The 23,665-nt window shown below is 42.9% G+C and overlaps 1 protein-coding gene across 1 annotated transcript in view; it reads left to right on the top strand.

Moving 5' to 3' along the window:
* Nucleotides 1-22,560, top strand: part of LOC126475790 (fructosamine-3-kinase-like) — a 45,577-nt gene extending 23,017 nt beyond the window's left edge. Inside the window, exons 3-6 of the mRNA XM_050103493.1 lie at nt 19,491-19,829; nt 20,019-20,072; nt 22,151-22,292; nt 22,391-22,560. Coding sequence (XP_049959450.1) covers nt 19,491-19,829; nt 20,019-20,072; nt 22,151-22,180 — 423 coding nt within the window. The 3' untranslated portion in view covers nt 22,181-22,292; nt 22,391-22,560. The remainder of the gene's footprint in view (nt 1-19,490; nt 19,830-20,018; nt 20,073-22,150; nt 22,293-22,390) is intronic.
* Nucleotides 22,561-23,665: the final 1,105 nt, after the last annotated feature.

Consider the following 23,665-nt stretch of genomic DNA (forward strand, 5'->3'; position numbering starts at 1 on the left):
CCTGCCGTGTGGTGGCGCTGGGTCTGCAATCACTGACAGTGGCGACACGCGGGTCCGACGTATACTAACGGACCGTGGTCGATTTAAAGGCTACCACCTAGCAAGTGTGGTGTCTGGCGGTGACACCACAGGCAGATCATAGCCTATCTCTGTGCTATTGAATGATGGACTTATTCCAACTCCTCCACCTGTCGCACAATGGTCAGAAGCTAACTGCTTCCATGATATGTTCTGGCAACAAAACTCTTTAACAATCCTGCATCAGAAAGATGATGAAAGAGGCTCTGTGGATTTCTCTTCTAACAGCCAAGGCAAATTCAGTTGTCCCTTCTCTATGTATGAATTGAACAACAGCTTGTCTGTTGCTAAGAATTGGCACCAGGGCTGGATGTTAATATGAACAGTACAAAATGTTGGAAGTATAAAGAATTGCAAGACATCCTCTGCACCCTAAAAGCAAGGAGGTTTGTCATCTGAGTACAACACACACACACACACACACACACACACACACACACACACACACACACACTCTCTCTCTCTCTCTCTCTCTCTCTCTCTCTCTCTCTCTCTCTCTCTGTGTGTGTATTAGAAAGATCCTTTAATACGTAGTGAACTTGTAGTGTACTTGTAAGAGTGTGAGAAACCATTGAGGGTTGCGCCTCCAAAAGCACTTACTGGGGTGGACAAAAATATGAGCAAAAACACAACACATTACCATGCATAATGCAACGTAGGAAAACTGGTGGCATTCAAGACAGCTTCCAGTCATCTCGTAATTGATAAATTCAGGTCATATTTGGTTTTGAAGGGAATCTTATACCGTTCCTCCTGTGAAGAAGTCGCAAGTTCAGGTAAAGATGATCAGGGTGGATAGTGGTCATGCACTCTTCTCTCCTAAACAAAGCACAAAGACTTACATCTGGTGCGAGTCCTGGACACTGAAAGATTAGAAAACGAAAACAGAAGAGAGTAGTTTTCTCCACAGTAACTACTCTTTTCTTCACTCTGTTTTAATTTTCTACATCTTTCATTGTCTTACCTGTCTGTTTTTCACTGCCCTCTCCCATCTCTGTTATGTAAAATTCACTTAGCTTTTCACTCTTATTAACTCGTGCATGATGTTAAGGCAGTAATCTCTGTCTTGCATATTGCCTTGCTTTCCACCTTTAAGCACTAAGGTTTTCAAATCTCATCTGATGCAGTCCCCAACAATCAGTCTTTCCTTCTCATTCCTTGTGGTAAGTCTCCCCTGACCTGCCGTTCTGGGTAACTTTCCTGAAATCTACCCCTTTTTCTAGACCTCACCAGTCCTTTTCCTACGCCCCTCTTCCACTTCAACCCTTCTGCTTGAAGGAGGAGCCACTGGCTCTGAAAGTTTGCCTAATTACAACAGTCTTTTATGTGTGTGTTCTGCCACCGCTTGGTGAGTAGACCTTTTATCTATCCAATTAAATTGTTGTGTCAAATTTTTTTTTGTATGCATAGGTTTATTAGAAAAAAGCAACTACATGAGAGAAAGTCCACTGCTCCTTCTGTTTCATTAATCACCTCCTGTTATTGGCTAATATTTCAAATACTGTTCAGTGGTTACATAACTTTACGCAGAACACTAGCAGCTGTATGTGTTATTGCAAAGTAGAGCCTTTTTAATAGAAACATATAAGCTCAGTGGAATTTACTTTCAAGTGCCCAAATACTCACAAGGGAACCTCCCCATTGCACCCCCCTCAGATTTAGTTATAAGTTGGCACAGTGGATAGGCCTTGAAAAACTGAACACAGATCAATCGAGAAAACAGGAAGAAGTTGTGTGGAACTATGAAAAAATAGTCAAAATATACAAACTGAGTAGTCCATGTGCAACATAGACAACACCAAGATAATATTAGCGCAGGAGCGCCGTGGTCCCATGGTTAGCGTGAGCAGCTGTGGAACGAGAGGTCCTTGGTTCAAGTCCCCCCTCGAGTGAAAAGTTTACTTTTTCATTTTCGCAAAGTTATGATCTGTCCGTTCGTTCATTGACGTCTCTGTTCACTGTAATAAGTTTAGTGTCTGTGTTTTGCGACCGCACCGCAAAACCGTGCGATTAGTAGACGAAAGGATGTGCCTCTCCAATGGGAACCGAAAACATTTGATCGCAAGGTCATAGGTCAACCGATTCCTCCACAGGAAAACACGTCTGATATATTCTATACAACACTGGTGACTGACGGCACGTGCGTCACATGACAGGAATATGTTGTCGACCCACCTAACTCGTACACTTGGCGAATGGGTAAAAAGATTCTTCTACTTTGCCCGATTTAGGTTTTCTTGTGGATGTGATGATCACTCCCAAAAAAGTGATGAAAACATAAGAGTTTGTCACATAAACTGAAAATAAAAAATTAAACTTTTCACTCGAGGGAAGACTTGAACCAAGGTGCTCTCGTTCCGCAGCTGCTCACGCTAACCACGGGACCACAGCACACCTGAGCTCACCCTATCCTTGATGTTGCCTACGTTGTGCATGAACTACTCAGTTTGTATATTTTGCTTATTTTTTCATAGTTCCACACAACTTCTTCCTGTTTTCTTGATTGATCTGTGTTCTGTTTTTCAAGGCCTATCCACTGTGCCAACTTATAATTAAATCTGAGGGGGTGCGATGGGGAGGTTCCCTTGTCATATAAATTGTAGAAGTGACTACTAAAGTACTCATTTATTCTGTTTTTGAATATCTGGTAATTTTCAGTTTCCTGCCTAATATTGTCTGGCTACCTGTAATACTTCTGGGCATCAGAATATAAAATTGCATTGTGAAGCCTAGAATCCATCGCCTATATGGCTTTTTTTTTTAATTTTGGTATTTTAATTGTGAATTGTATACTTCATTATAAATTCACTCAACTTTTTAACCACAAAAGCCATTAGGAACTACACAAATTTGTTGGTAAGGGTAGGAATCCAAAAGCCTCTGAAATGACCTCTGCAATAATGTTGTTAGTGCATACATCTATAAAATAAATATTTTTTTAATCTTAGCTACATTGCCCCAGAAGGTTATGCCATAGGGCAGTTTTGTGCAACAGTATTCAAAGTGCTAACTCATCCTAGTGGCAGATCAATGCAGTGAAAGAGATTTCTAAGTACAAAGCAAGCAAAATTGAGCAGTCTGTTTAGGAGTGGACCAAGAGCTGAATCTTTTGTGACACAGAATTTAATGTTTTCCCAGTTCAGATTTAATTTTTCTATATAATTTGTTTAGGTGACCCTCTGTTTTCTTATGTCGTAACATGACTCCACCCATGCAAGGGAAATGCCTGTAATAACATACCATTTTACTTTTCCCAGTAGAGTACACTGTATTCAATTTACTGATGATAACAGTGATCTTAGCAGCTCCTGAAAAGAACGTGAACTATATGTTAAACATTTTATCTGACATCTTGGAAAGCCACAAACTGAAAAATCAGTGTAAACAAGACTAAAATAATGGTGAGAGATATATTTAACAGACAAGTAAGGGCAAACAATTACGAAATGTATATTACTAAATGATCATCCCCGTTTGTGGGATAATTTCAAAATCTCTCAGGCTTTCAGCTGGGTGGCGGTATTCAAGTATGCATCCACATATCTGGACACTTCATCAGAAGATGATGAATTTGACACTCTTCGAAATGTCGCAGTATTTTAATACTTCCACCCAGCTGAAAACCTGAGAGCTTTTCACTAACAGTATATGCTGGGAGAGCCTACATTCATGTATACTTCCCCAAATTTTTTATAATAGAAGGAAACATTCCACGTGGGAAAAATTATATATAAAAACAAAGATGAGGTGACTTACCGAACAAAAGTGCTGGCAGGTCGATAGACACACAAACAAACACAAACATCGCACAAAATTCAAGCTTTCGCAACAAACTGTTGCCTCATCAGGAAAGAGGGAAGGAGAGGGGAAGACGAAAGCAAGTGGGTTTTAAGGGAGAGGGTAAGGAGTCATTCCAATCCCGGGAGCGGAAAGACTTACCTTAGGGGGAAAAAAGGACAGGTATACACTCGCACACACGCACATATCCATCCACACATACAGACACAAGCAGACATATGTATCCCGGGAGCGGAAAGACTTACCTTAGGGGGAAAAAAGGACAGGTATACACTCGCACACACGCACATATCCATCCACACATACAGCCACAAGCAGACATATTTGGTCTTTAAATATGTCTGCTTGTGGCTGTATGTGTGGATGGATATGTGCGTGTGTGCGAGTGTATACCTGTCCTTTTTTCCCCCAAAGGTAAGTGTTTCCGCTCCCGGGATTGGAATGACTCCTTACCCTCTCCCTTAAAACCCACTTCCTTTCGTCTTCCCCTCTCCTTCCCTCTTTCCTGATGAGGCAACAGTTTGTTGCGAAAGCTTGAATTTTGTGCGATGTTTGTGTTTGTTTGTGTGTCTATCGACCTGCCAGCGCTTTTGTTCAGTAAGTCACCTCATCCCCAAATTTTTTCTCGCTTAAAACCCCCGTAAATGATCAAATGTTACAAAACTCGTTCTTATCAAGCCACGGATTTGCCAAGCCAGCCCATAAACGTTCAAACAATTTTTGTCAGTTTAACACCAGCTTGAAACAGATGCCGTTCGTGCTTGTGTGCATTTTGACAGTAAGATTGGCCTCAAAGGCATACAAAGCTGTCCTCGCATGACTTTGGCACTGTATTTAAAGAAGAACAAGAAAACAATACTCTGGTCCAGCAAATGGCTTAAAATGTGAGATTTACCCATGAAGCCCTGCTAAAGGAAATATTACTCCGAGACTGATGATTACAACCACTTTCTGCAAATGGGCAGTGAAACTTTTTGAAACGTGTGAAGGCCTTCCTAAAAGAGCAAACTTGCCTGTTAAGTTTGCTCTTGTGTGTAAAAAAAGCCTGTACACATACCAAAAAAGACAATCAATTTGAAGCAAATGCTTTTCCTGTATGCTGCATTTTGGTAATAGGGGGAATGGCTACAAATGCAGGTAAAGCATTTCTAATGTTGCCTCTGGCTCTGTGTTTAAAGAAGAAGAAAACAAGATGCTTTTCAGGGAATGGTTTAAAATGAGCAATATACAACTGAAAACCAATTAATGGAATACACTCGGAACGTGATGATTACATCAACTTTCTGCGGATGGACAGTGAAACATTTCGTAACTTTTTTAGAGTTACTTCGCCCTCACATTGAAAAAGAAGACACAAGTATGCAAAAACATATTCTCATCTACACGGTACTCTACTGAAAATTGATTATAATATCACAACCGGAGAACATACAGCCCACATCGTCCATGGAAGAACCGGAGAACTTGAATTTCTTTTATACCATTCCATCCCGTTTGTATGTTACTGTATGCGTAAAAATGTTGTTCATAACCTCTTCATGCGTAGTATGTGGCTGGGAAGGATATGGTACCCCAACCATTTTAGTAATTGGCTGTCATAGTTTGATTTTATAATTGATTGTAGTTTTCATAGTCGTGGAAAGTCACGATACAATGAGATAAATTGTAATAAAAGTCTTTTTCAGTAAACATATGTGGTGACACACACACACACACACACACACACACACACACACACACACACACACACACACACACACACCATCACCATCACCATCACCATCTTGTCAAACTTCCCGTCAAACCAGATTTCTCACAAACACATCAAACATCACTGTACACATTCAAATATTTGGCAAGCATAGTTACATTTGACAAAATGTTTTATTGTTTACGGGGGTCTTTATATACATAAAACCAAATATTGAATACATTAACTCACTTGTAAAGTAATCAGAAGTTTGAAGCTGTTTTATACATAGGAATTAGATTCTTTCAACAATCAGTGTTTTAGTAGTACAGTACTAATGCAAGAACAGTATTCTCTTGATTATTTGAGGTAATGTGTAGGAGAAGATGCACAAATAAGCAAGATATTTTCAAAGATTTATTCTTTGTTCGAATGTTTATCCAAGGTCTTTGTGTAGGTACTGTATGCTTCTTTATTTCTTAAAGTAGTCTCTGATGCTAGTCTGCTTCTGAGAGGAGTTGACATTTTTTCACATAGCCTTTCGAATTTTTCTTGTAGCAATAATGTCATTGTACTGAAACACTGCATGGACTATACAATCTAGAAGAGTATCAACATGTTACAGTGACGTACCATGACTGACAAGGTCACTGTCTTCATCCCCACTTTCACATTCCCTATTCTCTTCATTGTTTTATTGTGAAGCAGCAATCACAACCTCGGCATAACTTACGTATTGGAAGCTGGGTTCATATCTGTTGACCCTCAGTCACTCATTCAAGTTTTCTTCATCGACATCTTCAAAACTATTTAAACTCATTGCCGGATTCATTATTTGTCCAGCTGTTATTTCTTCATGACTGAAACCTTAAAAGCCGGTTTATTCTACATGTGGAAGAATTCTCCATGATCGAACTACACTCCTGGAAATGGAAAAAAGGACACATTGACACCGGTGTGTCAGACCCACCATACTTGCTCCGGACACTGCGAGAGGGCTGTACAAGCAATGATCACACGCACGGCACAGCGGACACACCAGGAACCGCGGTGTTGGCCGTCGAATGGCACTAGCTGCGCAGCATTTGTGCACCGCCGCCGTCAGTGTCAGCCAGTTTGCCGTGGCATATGGAGCTCCATCGCAGTCTTCAACACTGGTAGCATGCCGTGACAGCGTGGACGTGAACCGTATGTGCAGTTGACGGACTTTGAGCGAGGGCGTATAGTGGGCATGCGGGAGGCCGGGTGGACGTACCGCCGAATTGCTCAACACATGGGGAGTGAGATCTCCACTGTACATCGATGTTGTCGCCAGTGGTCGGCGGAAGGTGCACGTGCCCGTCGACCTGGGACCGGACCGCAGCGACGCACGGATGCACGCCAAGACCGTAGGATCCTACGCAGTGCCGTAGGGGACCGCACCGCCACTTCCCAGCAAATTAGGGACACTGTTGCTCCTGGGATATCGGCGAGGACCATTCGCAACCATCTCCATGAAGCTGGGCTACGGTCCCGCACACCGTTAGGCCGTCTTCCGCTCACGCCCCAACATCGTGCAGCCCGCCTCCAGTGGTGTCGCGACAGGCGTGAATGGAGGGACGAATGGAGACGTGTCGTCTTCAGCGATGAGAGTCGCTTCTGCCTTGGTGCCAATGATGGTCATATGCGTGTTTGGCGCCGTGCAGGTGAGCGCCACAATCAGGACTGCATACGACCGAGGCACACAGGGCCAACACCCGGCATCATGGTGTGGGGAGCGATCTCCTACACTGGCCGTACACCACTGGTGATCGTCGAGGGGACACTGAATAGTGCACGGTACATCCAAACCGTCATCGAACCCATCGTTCTACCATTCCTAGACCGGCAAGGTAACTTGCTGTTCCAACAGGACAATGCACGTCCGCATGTATCCCGTGCCACCCAACGTGCTCTAGATGGTGTAAGTCAACTACCCTGGCCAGCAAGATCTCCGGATCTGTCCCCCTTTGAGCATGTTTGGGACTGGATGAAGCGTCGTCTCATGCGGTCTGCACGTCCAGCACGAACGCTGGTCCAACTGAGGCGCCAGGTGGAAATGGCATGGCAAGCCGTTCCACAGGACTACATCCAGCATCTCTACGATCGTCTCCATGGGAGAATAGCAGCCTGCATTGCTGCGAAAGGTGGATATACACTGTACTAGTGCCGACATTGTGCATGCTCTGTTGCCTGTGTCTATGTGCCTGTGGTTCTGTCAGTGTGATCATGTGATGTATCTGACCCCAGGAATGTGTCAATAAAGTTTCCCCTTCCTGGGACAATGAATTCACGGTGTTCTTATTTCAATTTCCAGGAGTGTAGTTTATGTGGCCTAACTTCCTGCTTGCATCAGAAATCTCTTGTATAGCATCTAGAATTGTCAACTTCTTCCAGAATGCCACCAAATGATCCTCAACAACTAGCATTTTCAGAGGACCAGTCTGGCAATGCTGTTTTACTGGTGCAATTATGCCTTGGTCCATTGGCTGTATAATGGCAGTCAGGTAAGAAGGTACAAACTGTGTAACGACGAGACCATAATCAGGTATGAGAATTTTCTCATCGGTATGTGAAAGGGCATTGTCAAGCAATAAGACAGTCTTCTGTGGCAATCCTTTCTCTTTTAGAAATCCCTGAACTTGTGGTACAAAATGTGTGTGGAACCATTTTTGAAAATTTCACTATCCATCCATGCTCCATTTTGCTTTTAATTATTTAATTATGCATATAGAAAACCTTAGGGTTGAATGCTCGGTCTTACACACACACACACACACACACACACACACACACACACACAAACAAACCCGCGTGCGCGACGGGTGAGGCATTTATAGTGTCATGGCCATTTTACTCTGAAATGAAGGGTAAAATCAAAAATATTTTCATACAAAATTTGCAGTATTCATTAGGGGACATAAGAGAGTGACTGTAACTTGTCCTTGAAATACCAGTCTAAGTGTTTTGAGTTTAAAAGTTGTAGTACATTTACGTGCTAGGGGTTATAGATGATGTGATATTGGACAAATAAGACAGTAAATGGTTGCCACACACTATGACTCCTCTCTCTCTCTCTCTCTCTCTCTCTCTCTCTCTCTCTCTCTCTCTCTTTCTTTTTATTTTGCTATTGCTATTGCTATTCAGTGAAGGAAACTGATTTGTTTACTTAAGGTGGTTTGTTGATCTTTTATTTGTATTCCCAGAAGGATAAACATTTGTTTACAGTTTTGTTGACATTGGTACGAGTTTATCCAGTGCCAACTTAAACCTCATAAGAACATGACATACTGCTCTTAGCAAGCTCCACGTCATTTTGTAATATGTACATTCAGTACACGATTAATGAGAGGATTGATACAATTTACATTTATGATGAAGCTTGTAATAATGGTAGAGCAGCTTGCAGCTTCTACGGAGAATGGTATCCTGAAAGGAGATGGCCATCTGTATGAAGTTTTCAATGACTTACGAACTTATTCTGTGAATTTGGAGGTTTTGCACTGAGAAAACTTAATCAAAGAAGAACTGCTACCGGGCTGAATTTGGAAGTCGCTGTATTAGCTGCTGTTACTGCTAATCCTCTCGTAAGTTCCCCCGTCTGTTAGAAAGTGATTCAGGAATTTTGCAAAGGAGTGTTCTTCAAATACTTAAGCATAATAAATTCCATTCATATTGCATTAGTCTACATCAAGTCCTTCATGGGGATGATTTCCAGAAGCATTTTGAATTGTACCAATGGACTATTTTTAATTTGATGGTACATTTTCAAACATTTTATTTTCTTACAATGCAACGTTCCCCAATCATGCTGAGATGAACTGACATAATGTGCATTGTTTGTCAGTGGAAAATTCAAGATGGTTACAGGAAGCTGAGCATGAAAGGCAGTGGAGTGTGAATGTTTGGTGTGAATTCAAGGGTTATGAATCATTGGACCATACTTCATTGAAGCTAAATTGAATACCTGGAAACTACGAACATTTTTGGACCAAGATCTTCCAGTGCTGTTTGAAGATGTGCCCCTTATGGAACAGGGTTCCGTGTGATATCAACACAATGGTTGCCCATCTCATTACTCAGCTGTAGCTCGAGGATGACTAAACAGAGATCATTCTGATTAATGGATAGGATGTAGAAGGCCTGTCCAGTGGTCTGCTCGCTCTCTGGATCTCACATCTCCAGACTTTTTTTTATTGGGATATATTAAGGACAACGTTTATCAAGAAATGCCAACCACACCCGAAAATCTATGCCAACAAATTAGGAATGTCTGTGCAGGAATAAGCAAAGAAATGTTGAGGCATGTTCAACTGTCTATTGAAGCGTGTCTTTGGAAATGCGTCGAAGTTAATGGCTGTAACTTTGAGCATTTACTAAATTGGAATTGTCTGTAATGTGAATAGAATTATAATTATGCAGTGTACGAGTACTGTACATGTTGTATGTAAATGGATGACAGTAAAGTCAAAGTGTGTGAAACCAATTTGCTGTCTTATTTGTCCAGCATTGCATCATCTGTCACCCCTAGTGGACAAATGAACTACAACTTTTATTCTCAGAATTGAATGCCCTTTTCATTTCTGTAGAATAAAATTCACCACCCTATTTAAAAAAAAATAATTTGACCCTGAAAAACGTTGAGAATGGCATTTCAAGGAGTGTTATGGTCACTCTGTTATGTCCTCTTATGAATACTGCAAATTTTCTATGAAAAATATTTCTGACTGTGCCCTTTGCTTTGGAGCAAAATGACCACGACACCATAAATGCCTCACCCTGTATATATTTCTTGTCTAATCACTAGTAGTTTCACTTCGCGATTCCCAGAAGCAGTAGCAGTGCTCAAAATTGTAATGCATTTTGTAGAGACATGTTTCAGAGCACGGACTTTGCACTTAAAAGTAGGGATTCTATTTGGTAAACATTTCCAATACAGGCCACTTTTGCCTGCTTCATAAATTTGGTCTGGTGTGAAAATCTCTTCTTCCACAAATTTTAGGAACTCTTCCTGGAAGGAATTGGCTACCACAGCATTTGAACTAAGCCTCTCTCCTTACACAGTAAGTTCATGAATCCTATGATATTGTTTGAATCTGGTTAGCCATCCAGATGAGGCATTAAACTCATCTTCTAACCCTAGAGCTTCATGAAAAAATTAGCTTCTTTGTCATAATGACTCCTTCTGCTCGATATTGGCTAAACCATTTCAAAAGAGCAGCATCTAATTCATCATATGTAGATCTTGTCATGCTTTTTCATGCAGATGGTCCAGCACTAGAATAGCACCTACTGACAAAATCTTGTATGTTCTGCTATTCTTTTTAATGTCCCAAACAGTCTTCTTTCCAGCACCACAATCAGCATGTAATTTTGCAGCAGTTTCCCCCCTTCTCAAATTTTTTGGATCTAATTTTCTTTCATTTCTTCCTCATCTCTTTTACAAATTCTTTTTCAACTTGCTTCATTGACACTTACACACCAATTAAAGTCAGGAAACTCCCCCCAGGAGGCTCGTGGATTCGTACTGGGCTACCACAGGGCCCCAGCCCTTGCAGCACTTTTTCCCTTTCGTGCTGCATGTCTATCTTCTTGCTATTCTTTTTCCCTTCCCTTGGTGAACATGTCTGGTTCCTGGCAATGCAGAACACTGCCCTCCGCTGCTATAAGGGAGATTACAGGAACCTTAGCAACTATAATTGAGTGTCAGGTGAAGTTTGCGTCTGTGTCCTGAACTCAGTATGTAGTGAACCTGTGCCCCTTTAAACCCCTCTTGAAGCTGTGGCTGTCGGGATAAGGACGATGCAGGACATAACTGTCTGCAATGTATATCTTCCTCCAGATGGTGCAGTACCCCTGAACTCATTGGCTGCACTGATTCGTCAGCTCCCTAAACCTTTCCTACTTTTGGGAGATTTTAACATACATAACCCCTTGTGGGGTGGTACCATGCTTACTGGCCGAGGCAGAGATGTCGAAACTTTATTGTCTCAGTTCGACCTCTGCCTCTTAAATACTGGGGCCGCCACACATTGCAGTGTGGCTCATGGTACTTACTCGGCCATTGATTTATCAATTAGCAGCCCAAGACTTCTCCCATCTATCCACTGGAGAGCACATGACGACCACTTCCCATCTTCCTGTCACTGTCCCAGCGTCAGGCCCATGGACGCCTGCCGAGATGCGCTTTAAACAAGGCAGACTGGGGAACTTTCAGCTCTTCTGTCAACGTTGAATCTCCACCACACTGTAACATTAATGTGATGGTTGAGCAGGCGACTACAACAATCGTTTCTGTGGCAGAAAACATGATCCCTCGCTCGTTAGGGTGCCCCCAGCTAAAGGCAGTCCCTCCGTGGTCGCCGGAAGTCAGTGAAGCAATTAAGGAGCGTTGGCAAGCTCTACAGTGGCATCAGTGGCACCCTTTCCTGGAGCACCTCATAACCTTTAAACGGCTCCATGCCCGTGTTCGCCAACTTATATAATGACGGAAGTAGGAGTGTTGGGAGAGATTTGTCTCGACCATTGGGTGCCATACGTCACCTTCCCAAGTCTGGGCAAAGATCAAACGTGTTTTCAGGTACCAGACCCCAACAGGTGTTCCCGGTGTTAACATAAATGGCGTGTTATCTACCGATGCAAACACAATTGCCGAGCACTTTGCAGAGCACTATCTCAAACCTCTGCATTGGAGAACCAACCCCCAGCCTTTCGCACTCTCAAATGGCGGCTGGAAGGGGAAGTCCTCTCATTTAATACACACTACAGTGAATCCTGTAACACCCCATTTACAGAGTGGTAGCTCGTCAGTGCCCTTGCACATTGCCCCAACACAGTTCCTGGGCCAGACCGGATCCACAGTCAGATGATTAAACATCTCTCATGTGACTACAAGCGACATCTCCTTGTCATCTGCAACCGGATCTGGTGCGATGTCTTCTTTTCATCGCATTGGTGTTAGAGCACCATCATTCCGGTGCTCAAACCCGGTTTAAACCCGCTTGATGTGAATAGCTATTCCCCATCAGCCTCACCAACGTTCTTTGTAAGTTGCTGGAATGTGTTCCTTGAGTCTGCCATCGAACAGCCGTTTCCAGACACCAACACCTAGTTGCTGTCTCTTTTGATTTACGGAAAGTATATGACACCATCTGGCGGCATCATATCCTTGCCACATTATACGAGTGGCGTCTCCGAGTAACGCTCCTGATTTTTATCCAAAATTTCCTGTTGCTTCGTACTTTCCATGTCGAAGTTGGTGCCTCCCATGGTTCGTCCTATATCCAGGAGAATGGTGTCCCGCAGGACTCTGTATTGTCTCTCTCTATTTTTAGCGGCCATTATTGGTTCAGTTGCAGCTGTAGCGCTGTCGGCCTCACCTTCTCTGTATGCAGACGACTTCAGCATTTCGCACTGCTCCACCAGTACTGGTGTTGCTGAGCAGCACCTACAGGGAGCCATCCACAAGGCGCAGTCATGGGCTCTAGCCCACAGTTTCCAGTTTTCGGCCGCAAAGTCGTGTGTTATGCACTTCTGTCGGTGTCGTACCATTCATCCAGGACCAGAACTTTACTTTAATGACGATCTACTCACTGTAGTGGAGAGACATTGATTCTTGGGGCAGGTTTTCGACACCTGATTGACTTGGTTTCTTCACCTTCGTCAGCTTAAGCGGAAATACTGGCAGCACCTCAATACCCTCTGTTGCCTGAGCAACACCGACTGGGGTGCAGATCGCTCTAAGCTGTTGCAGCTCTGCAGAGCCATTTTTCAATTCCGCCATGACTATGGGAGTCTGGTTTATGGTTTGGCGGCATCCTCAGTGTTGCGTTTACTCTATCCAGTGTGCCACTGTGGCCTTTACCTAGTGACAGGAGTTATCAGGGCGAGTCCGGTGACCAGCGTCCTTGTGGAGACCGGAGTCCCTCAATTGCAGGTTAGGCGTGCACAACTGCTGGCCAGTTACATTGCACACGTTCGTAGTTCTCTTTCGCATCCAAATCATCGTCTCCTTTTCCCACCCATGGCAGTTCATCTCCCGCATTGGCGGCCCAGGTAAGGGCTTCCAGTTGCAGTTTGTGTCTGATCCCGTCTTTCCAAACTGGAGTCCTTGCCTTCACCATCTATACTTAAGGTCCATTCACGTACACTTCCACGGTGTACACCTAGGCTGCGGCTTTGCCTGGACCTTTCACATGGCCCTAAGGACTCACTTAACTCCACCGCTCTCCACTGCCACTTCCTCTTGATTCTTGACATGTACCCAGGCCATTATGTGGTTTACACCGACGGCTCAATGGCTGATGCTCACGTTGGCTTTGCATATGTCTGTGGAGGACATATTGAACAGCATTCCTTGCCTGATGGCTGCAGTGTTTTCACTGCCGAGCTGGTGGCTATATCTCGTGCTCTTGAGCACATCCGTTCAAGCCCTGGCGAGTCATTTCTGCTATGTGCTGACTCCTTGAGCAGCCTACAAGCTATCGTCCAGTGCTGTTCTCACCATCCTTTAGTAGCTACCATCCAGTAGTCCATCTATGCCATGGAATGGTCCAGTCGTTCATTGGTGTTTGTCTGGACCCCAGTTCACGTCAGAATCCCAGGCAATGAACTTGCCGACAGGCTGGCCAAACAGGCTCTGCGGAAACCGCTTATGGAGATCAGCTTCTCTGTAACTGACCTGTGTTCAGTACTATGCTGCAAGGTTTTGTGGCTTTAGGAGATGAAATGGCATAACCTCAGCACGCACAACAAACTGCGTGCCATGAGGAGACTATGAACGTGCGGCAGTCCTCCATGCAGACCTCTCGCAGGGACTCTGTAGTTGTCTGCCGGTTCTGCATTGACCACACTTGGGTGACACAGCTACCTCCTGCGCTGTGAAGACCTGCCTCAGTGTCGATTCGGTGCTCAGTTGACAGTGGCCCATATTCTGGTGCACTGTCCCACTTTGACTGCCCTCTGATGAAATCTTCGGTTACCAGACTCTTTACCGCTAATTTTATCTGACAATACCTCATTGCCTAATTTAGTTCTACGTTTTATACGTGTCGGTGGGTTTTATCACTGTGTATAAGTTTTAGCGCATGTCCTTTGTCCCGTTGTGTTCTGCCCTCTAATGCTTTTAGGGTGGATGTTTTAATGTGTCGCAGAGTGGCTGGCTTTTCCTTTTTATTCTCTTGGTAGGCCAGCCACGGTCATCTGCTCTCCTGTTTTTACCCCTTCTACCTGTTTCTTGCTTCTCTCTGTGGTTTTCTTTTCGTGTTTTGTCCATGGTAGTGGGGTTGTCCTTTTGTCATTCTTCTGGTGCTGCTTTTCTCCTGTTATTGTGCTATACGTCTCCTTTCTTTTCTTCTTTCTGTTGTGTAATTATTTCCCGGGAACAAGGGAACAATGACCTCGCAATTTGGTCCCTTCACCCCCTCTTTTAACCAACCAACCAACCAACCAACCGGCCAACCTCCCTGTGTGCTCCTGTAGGCCAGCCCACGTGTATGATGCGTAATAGGTGACTGGGTAGCACGTAATTCCCAGCCCCGGGTCGACAGGTAGGGTTCGCACGTACCCCCTGGTAAAGGCCAGACCCAGAGAGGGGTGATTGCCTGAACTGTAACCTTCCCAAATTAGCGATTGGTCCCTCCATCACGTGTTCGGGAGTTGTGAGCTGACGTTTGAAGGATCACCTAAGGCAGGTGTGCCTCCTTGTGAAGGGGGCCGCCAGTTGTAAGGAGTGTGCCATTGGAGATGCTGGCAATCATGGGGGATTTCCTCGCAATGAGTCATTTCTCCTACCCATCGATGTCTACGAAACGTAAACGTAATGAGGCTACTGATTCGAAGACCCTTCCCACTACACCGCAGTTCTTGTGGTCTCACGTACTGAAGACAGTCAGTCCTTCGCCACACTCAATCCATTTATTATTGAGAAAGGTGTTGATGCAATTGTTGGCCCTGTGAAATCCTGCTATCGTTTACGGAATGGCACTTTGCTTCTGGAGATGACTTCTGATTCTCATATACAACAACTGCTTGCTGCCTCACTTCTCCACGGCTACACTGTTCACGTTGAGGCACATAGAACTTTTTTGAATTCTTCCCGTGGTATAATTTACATCAGGCTGCTTGACGGTCTCACCGAGGCTGAAATACCTAGTAGCTCTCAAGTTACTGGCTAGTCGCAAACCCTGTGTTCTCTGGTATGGCACCTATAGTACTGTACTTGTTGCCCCTTGCTCAATGAAGGACATGACCACGCAAACATGTGACCTCCAATTCGGCTCTGAGGTTGTGAAATCGCTCAGTGTCAAGGTAGCATCGCCATCCTCCTGCCCTGCTGTGCAACAAACCGTCAAACCCTTTGTCTCAAGGGGCAAAGCAACCCATTAGACAACCAGCAGGCAGGAAAGGACAAAGGAGTTCTCCCGTGAAGACTTCCTCCATCCCTGCAGCCAAACACCACCAAAGTCTTCCTCTAACCAGAAGGGCTTGAAGAAGTCCGCTAAAGACAAACGGTCTTCTCCTTCGCCAACTTGGAGATCCTGCTCGATGGTGTCGCCACGTCATCCCTTAGCCCAGCTGGCCTCCGTCTCGCCAGTGCACACCACCAACAGTTTCTCAGCATTGGACTCACTCCACGGACTGACCACACAATCACGCCGACACATCTGTGGACTCCATGGAGCAGGATCCTCTTGCTTCTGTGCCTGACTCTACACCGGCTGTCACTCGGTGGCCTCTGAGTTGTCAACCCTACATCTCTTCTTTCTCATGACTGTCCTCCAGTGGAACATTTGTGGCCTTTGGTCCCACAAAGAGGATTTATGGCTGCTATTAGCATCGCAGCATCCCCTTGTACTCTACCTTCAGGAAATGAAATTGTGCCCTCACAACCGCTTTGAGCTTTCACATTACCGATTCGATTTGATCTTCCCCCTGAGGTCGGCATTCCATCTCATGGGGGCGTCATGTTGCTCATACGAGATGACCTTCGTCAACTCATCTCCCAGACTACCCATCTTCAAGCTGTTGTAGTTTGCCTTTTCCTTCCCTGCCTGAATTTTTCCCTCTGTACCATTTATGTCCCTCCGTCATCCGCTGCTGTCACCAGGGCAGACTTCCTTCAGCTTAGTGGGCAGCTACCTCCCCCATTTCTGCTACTCGGTCACTTGAATGCACACCATCCCCTTTGGGATTCTCCCGGGACCTGTCAGAGAGGTCCCCTCCTACCCCTCCTTCTTTGATGATTCCTTTGATTGTCGGTATGGGGCTTGTCCCATTTACCTCCTGGAGTCGGCTTTCGCCACTTGCTACAGCGGCTTAACTTTACGCTACCTGCAGCCTTCCCAGCGGGTGTGAGCCCATCACCACCTTGGCTTGGTGAAGCGGCTCATGTTAACCTTGGCCTTCATTCGCTTCCTAAGGACACTACTCCAGCGTTGGTCTATCGCCTTCCGTTTCACGATCTTCGCATGGAATTTCGCGATAGTACCTTTGTATACACTAATGGCTCTTGGAGTGACCGTGGGGTTGGGTGTGTCTTCGTCATTGGCACCTGTGTCTTTCGATGTTGGCTTCCAGCACATTCCTCAATATTTACAGCTGAGCTTTTTTCCTTGTATCTGGCCACAGGGTACATCTGGCGATGCAGCCTTCCCAATTGTGTCCTTTGCTCAGACTCACTCGGCACCCTCCAAAGTCTCTGTGTGCTGTACACTGCTCATCCCTTAGTGCAGCGGGTCCAGGATAACTGTCACTTGCTCGCTCTTGGTGGAGCCAATGTCATGTTTCTATAGGTCCGTGGTCATGTCAGTCTGCCAGGAAAGGAGGCTGCTGACACTGCTGCCAAGGCTGCAGTCCTCATACCTCAGCCTGCGAGTACCTATATTCCCTCTGATGATCTCTGCGTTGCCGTCTGTCAGGAGGTGGTGCCCCTTGGGAATCACCAATGGTCCTCCCTTCATGGGAATAAGCTTCAGATTTTTAAGCCTCTCCCGGCACCTTGGACGACCTCCTATCGGCCCTTGCGCCGGGAGGAGATTATTTTAAATTGGCTGCGTATTGGGCACTGCCTTTTTAGCCATGGTCATTTGCTCAATGGTGCTACCCCGCCACTTTGTATGCATTGTGCCCAAATTTTTTAAATGTCCGCCACTTCCTGCTGGAATGCCCTTTTCTTTTTTTTTTTTTTTTTTTTTTTTTTTTTAACGGTTTACATTCCAGCTTGGGATTGCTTTCTGATTTATCACCCGTTTTAACGAATGTCGTGCGGCCTGTCGACCCCGCTTTACTTTTTATCTGCCAAAGCAATATGGCGAAGGCAATTTAATTTTTAGTTTTGGACCTCCAGTTTTGTATGGTATTTTTTTGGCCTCTTTCCCATGTGCCTGTTTTTAGCTGTCACCTATTCTGTCCATTGGGACTGACGTATAGTTGTTTCCCTCCTATCTGTGTTCGTGTTCTATAGTTTTGATTTGGGCGCGTATGACACCAGTTGTTTTTTGCTCCCTAAACAAAACAAAATAATAAAAAAAAAAAACTGAGTTTGTTTTCAGTTTACACTGAACAGACTTTCCGATAACAATGGAAACAGTACTCTCTTGTCGAGTGGCAGTTGTTTAAACAATTGAAATAACACTTATTGTCATGCAGTAACTTGTTGATTGCCGTTTACTGGAGAAAAATGTTGCACTTTTTTTAGAGGCATGAATAATGTGCAAACTGGATAATCCACTTGAATAATCAGGAGTACACTGTAAGTGAATTTCGTTTCTTTGGAAGTATTACAGCAAATGCAGACAAAAGTATATTGGATGTTAAGAAAAGAACTGAGATGGCCTAACAAAACTTCAGAAATAAGAGTAATTTACTAAAAAAAATACCTTAAAATAGAGACAATAAAGAAATTCATCAAGACATTTATTTGGATCATTTTAAGTTGTAGTTGAAAAGGATGGGCTATGGGGAAGCAGGAAAAGAAAAAAAATTAGAGGTAGCAGTATTGTGAAAAGGAAAGTTGCTACTCACCATATAGCAGAGATGTTGAGTCACAGACAGGACAACAAAAAGCATGTCACAAACATAACTTTTGGCCAGTAAGGCCTTTGTCAAAATTAGAAGACAAACACACACATACACCCTCACAAAAATGCAACTCACACACACGACTGCAATCTCAGACAACTGAGGCCACACAGGCAACGCTGTGAAGAGCAGCACCAGTGTATAATGGAAGTGGTGACTGGGTAGGGTTGAGGAGGAGGTTGGGTTGGGGAGGGGGAGGGATAGTAGCGCAGGGGTGGTGGACACACACACACACACACACACACACACACACACACACACACACACACACACACACACAATGCAGTTCACACACACGTGACCACTGTCTGGCCCTGGAAGCCAGAGACAGTGGTCATGTGTATGTGAGCTGTGTTTGCATGAATGTGTGTATGTATGGGTATGCTGTCTATTTCAGAAGAAGGCCTTCTGGTTGAAAGCTTATGTGTGTAGCAGTCTTTTCGTTGTGCCTGTCTGTGACTAGACATATGGTGAGTAGCGGGTCTATAATTTTCATAATATTGGCTTTTGTATTTTGTTGTTTTATCAGTAGGTGCAACGTTTGGTGCCTCTGTAAGTAACTGCATGTTAGTGATCACCAATTGTAAAAAAAATCTGCAACAATTGCTTCACTTTGTTAATGTGTGCTTTGACCTGTTCCACATTGCTGAAGATCCTCCTCTGTAATTGGCACTATACAGTATGACTGAATGGTGAAATAATGAATGAATGCAGTGCAAAATTTTGAGACTTTGGTATTGTGTTTGATGAGTGTTGACATTTGTTTCCTATCTTAAACGCCACAAGTGTGTTATTTATTTTCTGTACCATGTTTATTGTTTTTCAGGCAAGGGAGATATTTGATTGTGAATATGAAAGTCTAGAAGCTATTGCAGCAACAAACATAATACATGTCCCAAAGCCTCTTGCAATTGTGGACAATCGCTTGGGTGGAGCTTTGTTTGTTTCAGAGTATATTGATATGAAAACACTGAACCAGTTCTCTCAAGAACTTGGGCAGCAATTGGCAAGATTACACCTGCATAATGCTGTTCTGGGCAAACAAAAAATCAAAGGATTTGTAGGGAAGGAGGAAAATGTCCAATTTGTAAAAGAATTTGGTTTCCATGTTAAAACACGATTTGGGAACACACTTTTGGAAAATGAATGGTGCAGTGACTGGCCTGTAAGCATAAGTATTTTTGTAATAAAATTGTGATCATATGTATAAACATGAATCAAAGCAGATTTTTACCACTACTTTGAAAAGGGAAGTGATGTTAATATTTTTGAAGATATTGGGTATAAGCTGTTCCTGTATTATTGCTGTAGTCTTTCAAGTGATTCTTCTTCTTCTTTTTTTTTTTTTTTACAGACCTTTTTCGTGAGACACAGACTCAGTCATCAATTTAGATTACTTGAGGAGAATGTGAGTATACAAATGAGAAATGTAATATTTGTGTGCTAATGAGGGAATTTGTCTTGTCAGCAGTTATAATCAGTGTGTAATTTATCTTACAAAACTGAAAACAATTCAAAATAAGAATCCTCATCCCAGACGTGGTATTTTTAATCATTTGGAAGTCTAGCCCCTCTGGTGTGCCGCCCTCTCCTCACTCCCATACAACTTATCCACCATTATATCCTAAATTGTGACACTCCATCTTACGTGCTTACCCTTCGTCCTCTCTATAGTGAATGTCCTTCCACATCATTTGGGATGAGTGTGTATCATTGTGGTACAGACCAGTACTGGCCACAGTATGTTCACCCATAGCTTTCTTGATCAGAATTGTGTGTGTGTAAACGCTTGCACACATTTGTGTGCTGTTACAGAGAGAGAGAGAGAGAGAGAGAGAGAGAGAGAGAGAGAGAGAGAATTTTTTCATTACTTTACGTTGCCAGCAGAACTCTAAACAAGAGGACCTCCAATAATAAGCTCACCAGTGATGAATTACCTCAGGTAAAGTGACCAGTGACCACTAAATGTAATCCCTTTAAAAATCAGCAGTCAGTCTCTGTCTTCTTTCCCAAATTTTCTTCTACTCACAGGTAATTTACTGAATGTTTAGGATGTGAAACCTTGATTTCTATATTGCTTCTCTTACTGTTCAACTTTGGAGCTATTGGTATTTGTATTTTTGCTTTCTGTTAGACAATTTGCACCTTTCTGCTTCCACCTTCTCCACTTTTCATGTCTCCAGAAGGAAAATGTGTGAAATAGTTAAAATTCTTTTTCTTTGGGTATTGTGGTCAGTATTTTCATAAGTCTCTGTTGTCTTTATTCCAGAAACATTTGCCTTCATGGAGTCTGTTAGTATCCTATTGACATTTTGATATGAAAAATTGTGACACACACACACACACACACACACACACAGAGGCAGACTGCAATAGTGAAGTGTATGTTGGACTTTGTCTTGCATAAGTCCCTAAAATTTTATTTACCATTTCTGTATTCTCTTGCATGTTCTTGCAAAGCCTCAAACAATCAAACTCATTACTTTAAAGGCACTTTATAAGTTACTTTTGTGGAAGGAAGGAAGATTGGAGTTTAACATCCCTTCGACAATGTGGTCAATAGAGACCGACTACTAGCTTGGATTATGAAAAGATGGGGAAGAAAATTGGCTGTGTCCATTTCAAAGGAGCTGTCCTGACATTTGCCTGGAAACATAGATCTGCCTGTCAAGATAGGAATTGGAACTGCCATTTTCACGAATGCTAGTCCACTGTGCTAACCACTGCCATCTTGCTCGGCTGCTTTCATAGATTCATTTCCTTTATCAACAAAGGTGATACAGTGGTAAGACAATGAACTTATATTCAGGAAGGCAGTAGTATAAATCTTTGTCCATCCATAGAGATTTAGGTTTGCATTACTTACCGAAATTGCTTAAGACAAATGTTGTGTTGGTTCCTTTAAAATGGACAGTGCTGATTTCCTTCCTCAATGTGAGTTTGTGCTCTGTTCTTCATGATATCATTCTTAGGACATTAAACCCTAATCTTTCTATCTTCTGTCCATCTCTCTTGCTGATCATAGGCCAATATTTTCATTTGGAAACTGCTGGTTGTTCTTGTTTTTCACTGAATCCATCATTCTACTTTTACACATTTCTAGGTGATACATATTCTTTTCCACACACTCCAAAAAATATAATATTTCAGTAGCCTAGTTGGTTTCTTTTATTACAGAAAGAATAGTTTATTATATTGTTAAAACTTGAATAGTAAAAGAAATTATTTATTATGTTAATATGAGAATATTGTTTCAAATGAGTAAATGATTTCATTAAGGTGTTCTGTTGCCAATAAATCTTAGTATTTTAATTTTGCTACCATTTGTGGTATGTGCATGACACTTTAGAAAAAATATGTTCAGTATTGAGTGATAGTACAATATATATCAAGGGAATACATTGATTGTCAGCATGACTTATTTGTAAGTAAAATGCAGAGCAGAGTATTGTAGTTCGTGCATGACAGATTTTATGTTTTCTACAGTATGCAGATGCTGAGGCACGAGAACTGTGATCACAGCTACTTAGGAAACTACCACAGTTTTTTGAAGGAGCAGATATAAAACCATCGTTATTGCATGGGAACTTACAAAGAGACAATATTGCGGAAACTAACACTCATCCAGGTAAGACAAATGTAGAAACATTGTCATAAAAAAATAAAAAAAATAAGTAAATGAAAAGTAATATGTTTGAAAACTCATTTGTGGTTTGTTTTTTACAGTCACTTTTCATCCAGCATCTTTTTTTGGTCATCAAGATTTTGATCTGGTTACTTCACAAATGTATGGTGGTCTTGGACAAGCATTCTATAATGCGTATTATGACATAATACCTAGGGCCCTGGGTTCAAGAAAAAGGAATCAGATCTATAAATTATTTCATCTCCTAAATAAGTGGCAAGTATTCATGTGAAATATTCGAACAAAATGTAGGTGACTATAATACGTATTAATTGCTGTCCTGTCATTAGACTCTTTGCACACTTTTGCAAGCACTGTTGGTAGTGACATTATGAAACATAATGTGCTATATAGAGCATAAATATCAACTATGCTGCCTGAACATCGCGACAAGCAAATTGTTTGAATGAATGCTGAGTTTAAACACTTGTTACCTAGCCTTGGGACATGTGTTTCATTATATTTGTATTAAGCATGTCCGGACATGTAATTTTTGGGGCCTCAGTGGATATCATTGGTCAAGATATCAAACAAGCAGTGTAATTGTACCATGAAGTAACATCATCCAGTCAACAAAATTATGCTAGTTAGGCTCCTTGGAAATAACTGCAAAATATCACAGAAATCCACAATTTCATATGAAATTAATAAAGGGGATGCATTGTTGGGGGAGGGGTAAAGATTGCTGTATCTGTGGTATTTTTGATGAAGCTACATGTGCCCCTAGAGCGTTCTAAATGGCAAGTGTCTCAGATAGCTCATCATTTGTTTGAAGAGTGTGTCCTTCCTTAGCTAACGACTTATGCACATCACAAGTCCTCTGTAACCATAAGCTTGACTCACAGGCAGACCCAAATTTCCATATTCCATCAACCATTTGTTGACATGTGCTCGGATAGCCAAATGGTAGGCGACCGCTCATGATAAGCATGAAATACGGGTTTCAGTCCCAGTCCAGCACGAATTTTCGTTGTCGTCATCTCATTATACACCTGATAATTGTCCATATTTGCAACTGCAGATACATTTCATGTATTTCATAATGGCTACAGTCACTGCATTGTTGCATCGTAATTTGAAATAACTTAGGCACTGCAATATTGTATTTATCAGCCGACGTTGAGCAAGCGACTTTGAAGTAAAATGTCTCCACTGTATGGCAGTATACATAATGGATGTGCAAATACAGGCTGTAGATGCATGGTTGGTGACATGGAAGTTTGTGTATGCTTGTGAGCTATGCTCGAATGGCCAAATGGTTGGAGCACCACTTGAGATAAGTGGAAAATCCGGGTTTGAGTCCTGATGCAGCACAA

This window comes from Schistocerca serialis, chromosome 1, assembly GCF_023864345.2.
Source record: "Schistocerca serialis cubense isolate TAMUIC-IGC-003099 chromosome 1, iqSchSeri2.2, whole genome shotgun sequence".
NCBI classification, from domain to species: Eukaryota; Metazoa; Arthropoda; class Insecta; order Orthoptera; family Acrididae; genus Schistocerca; species Schistocerca serialis.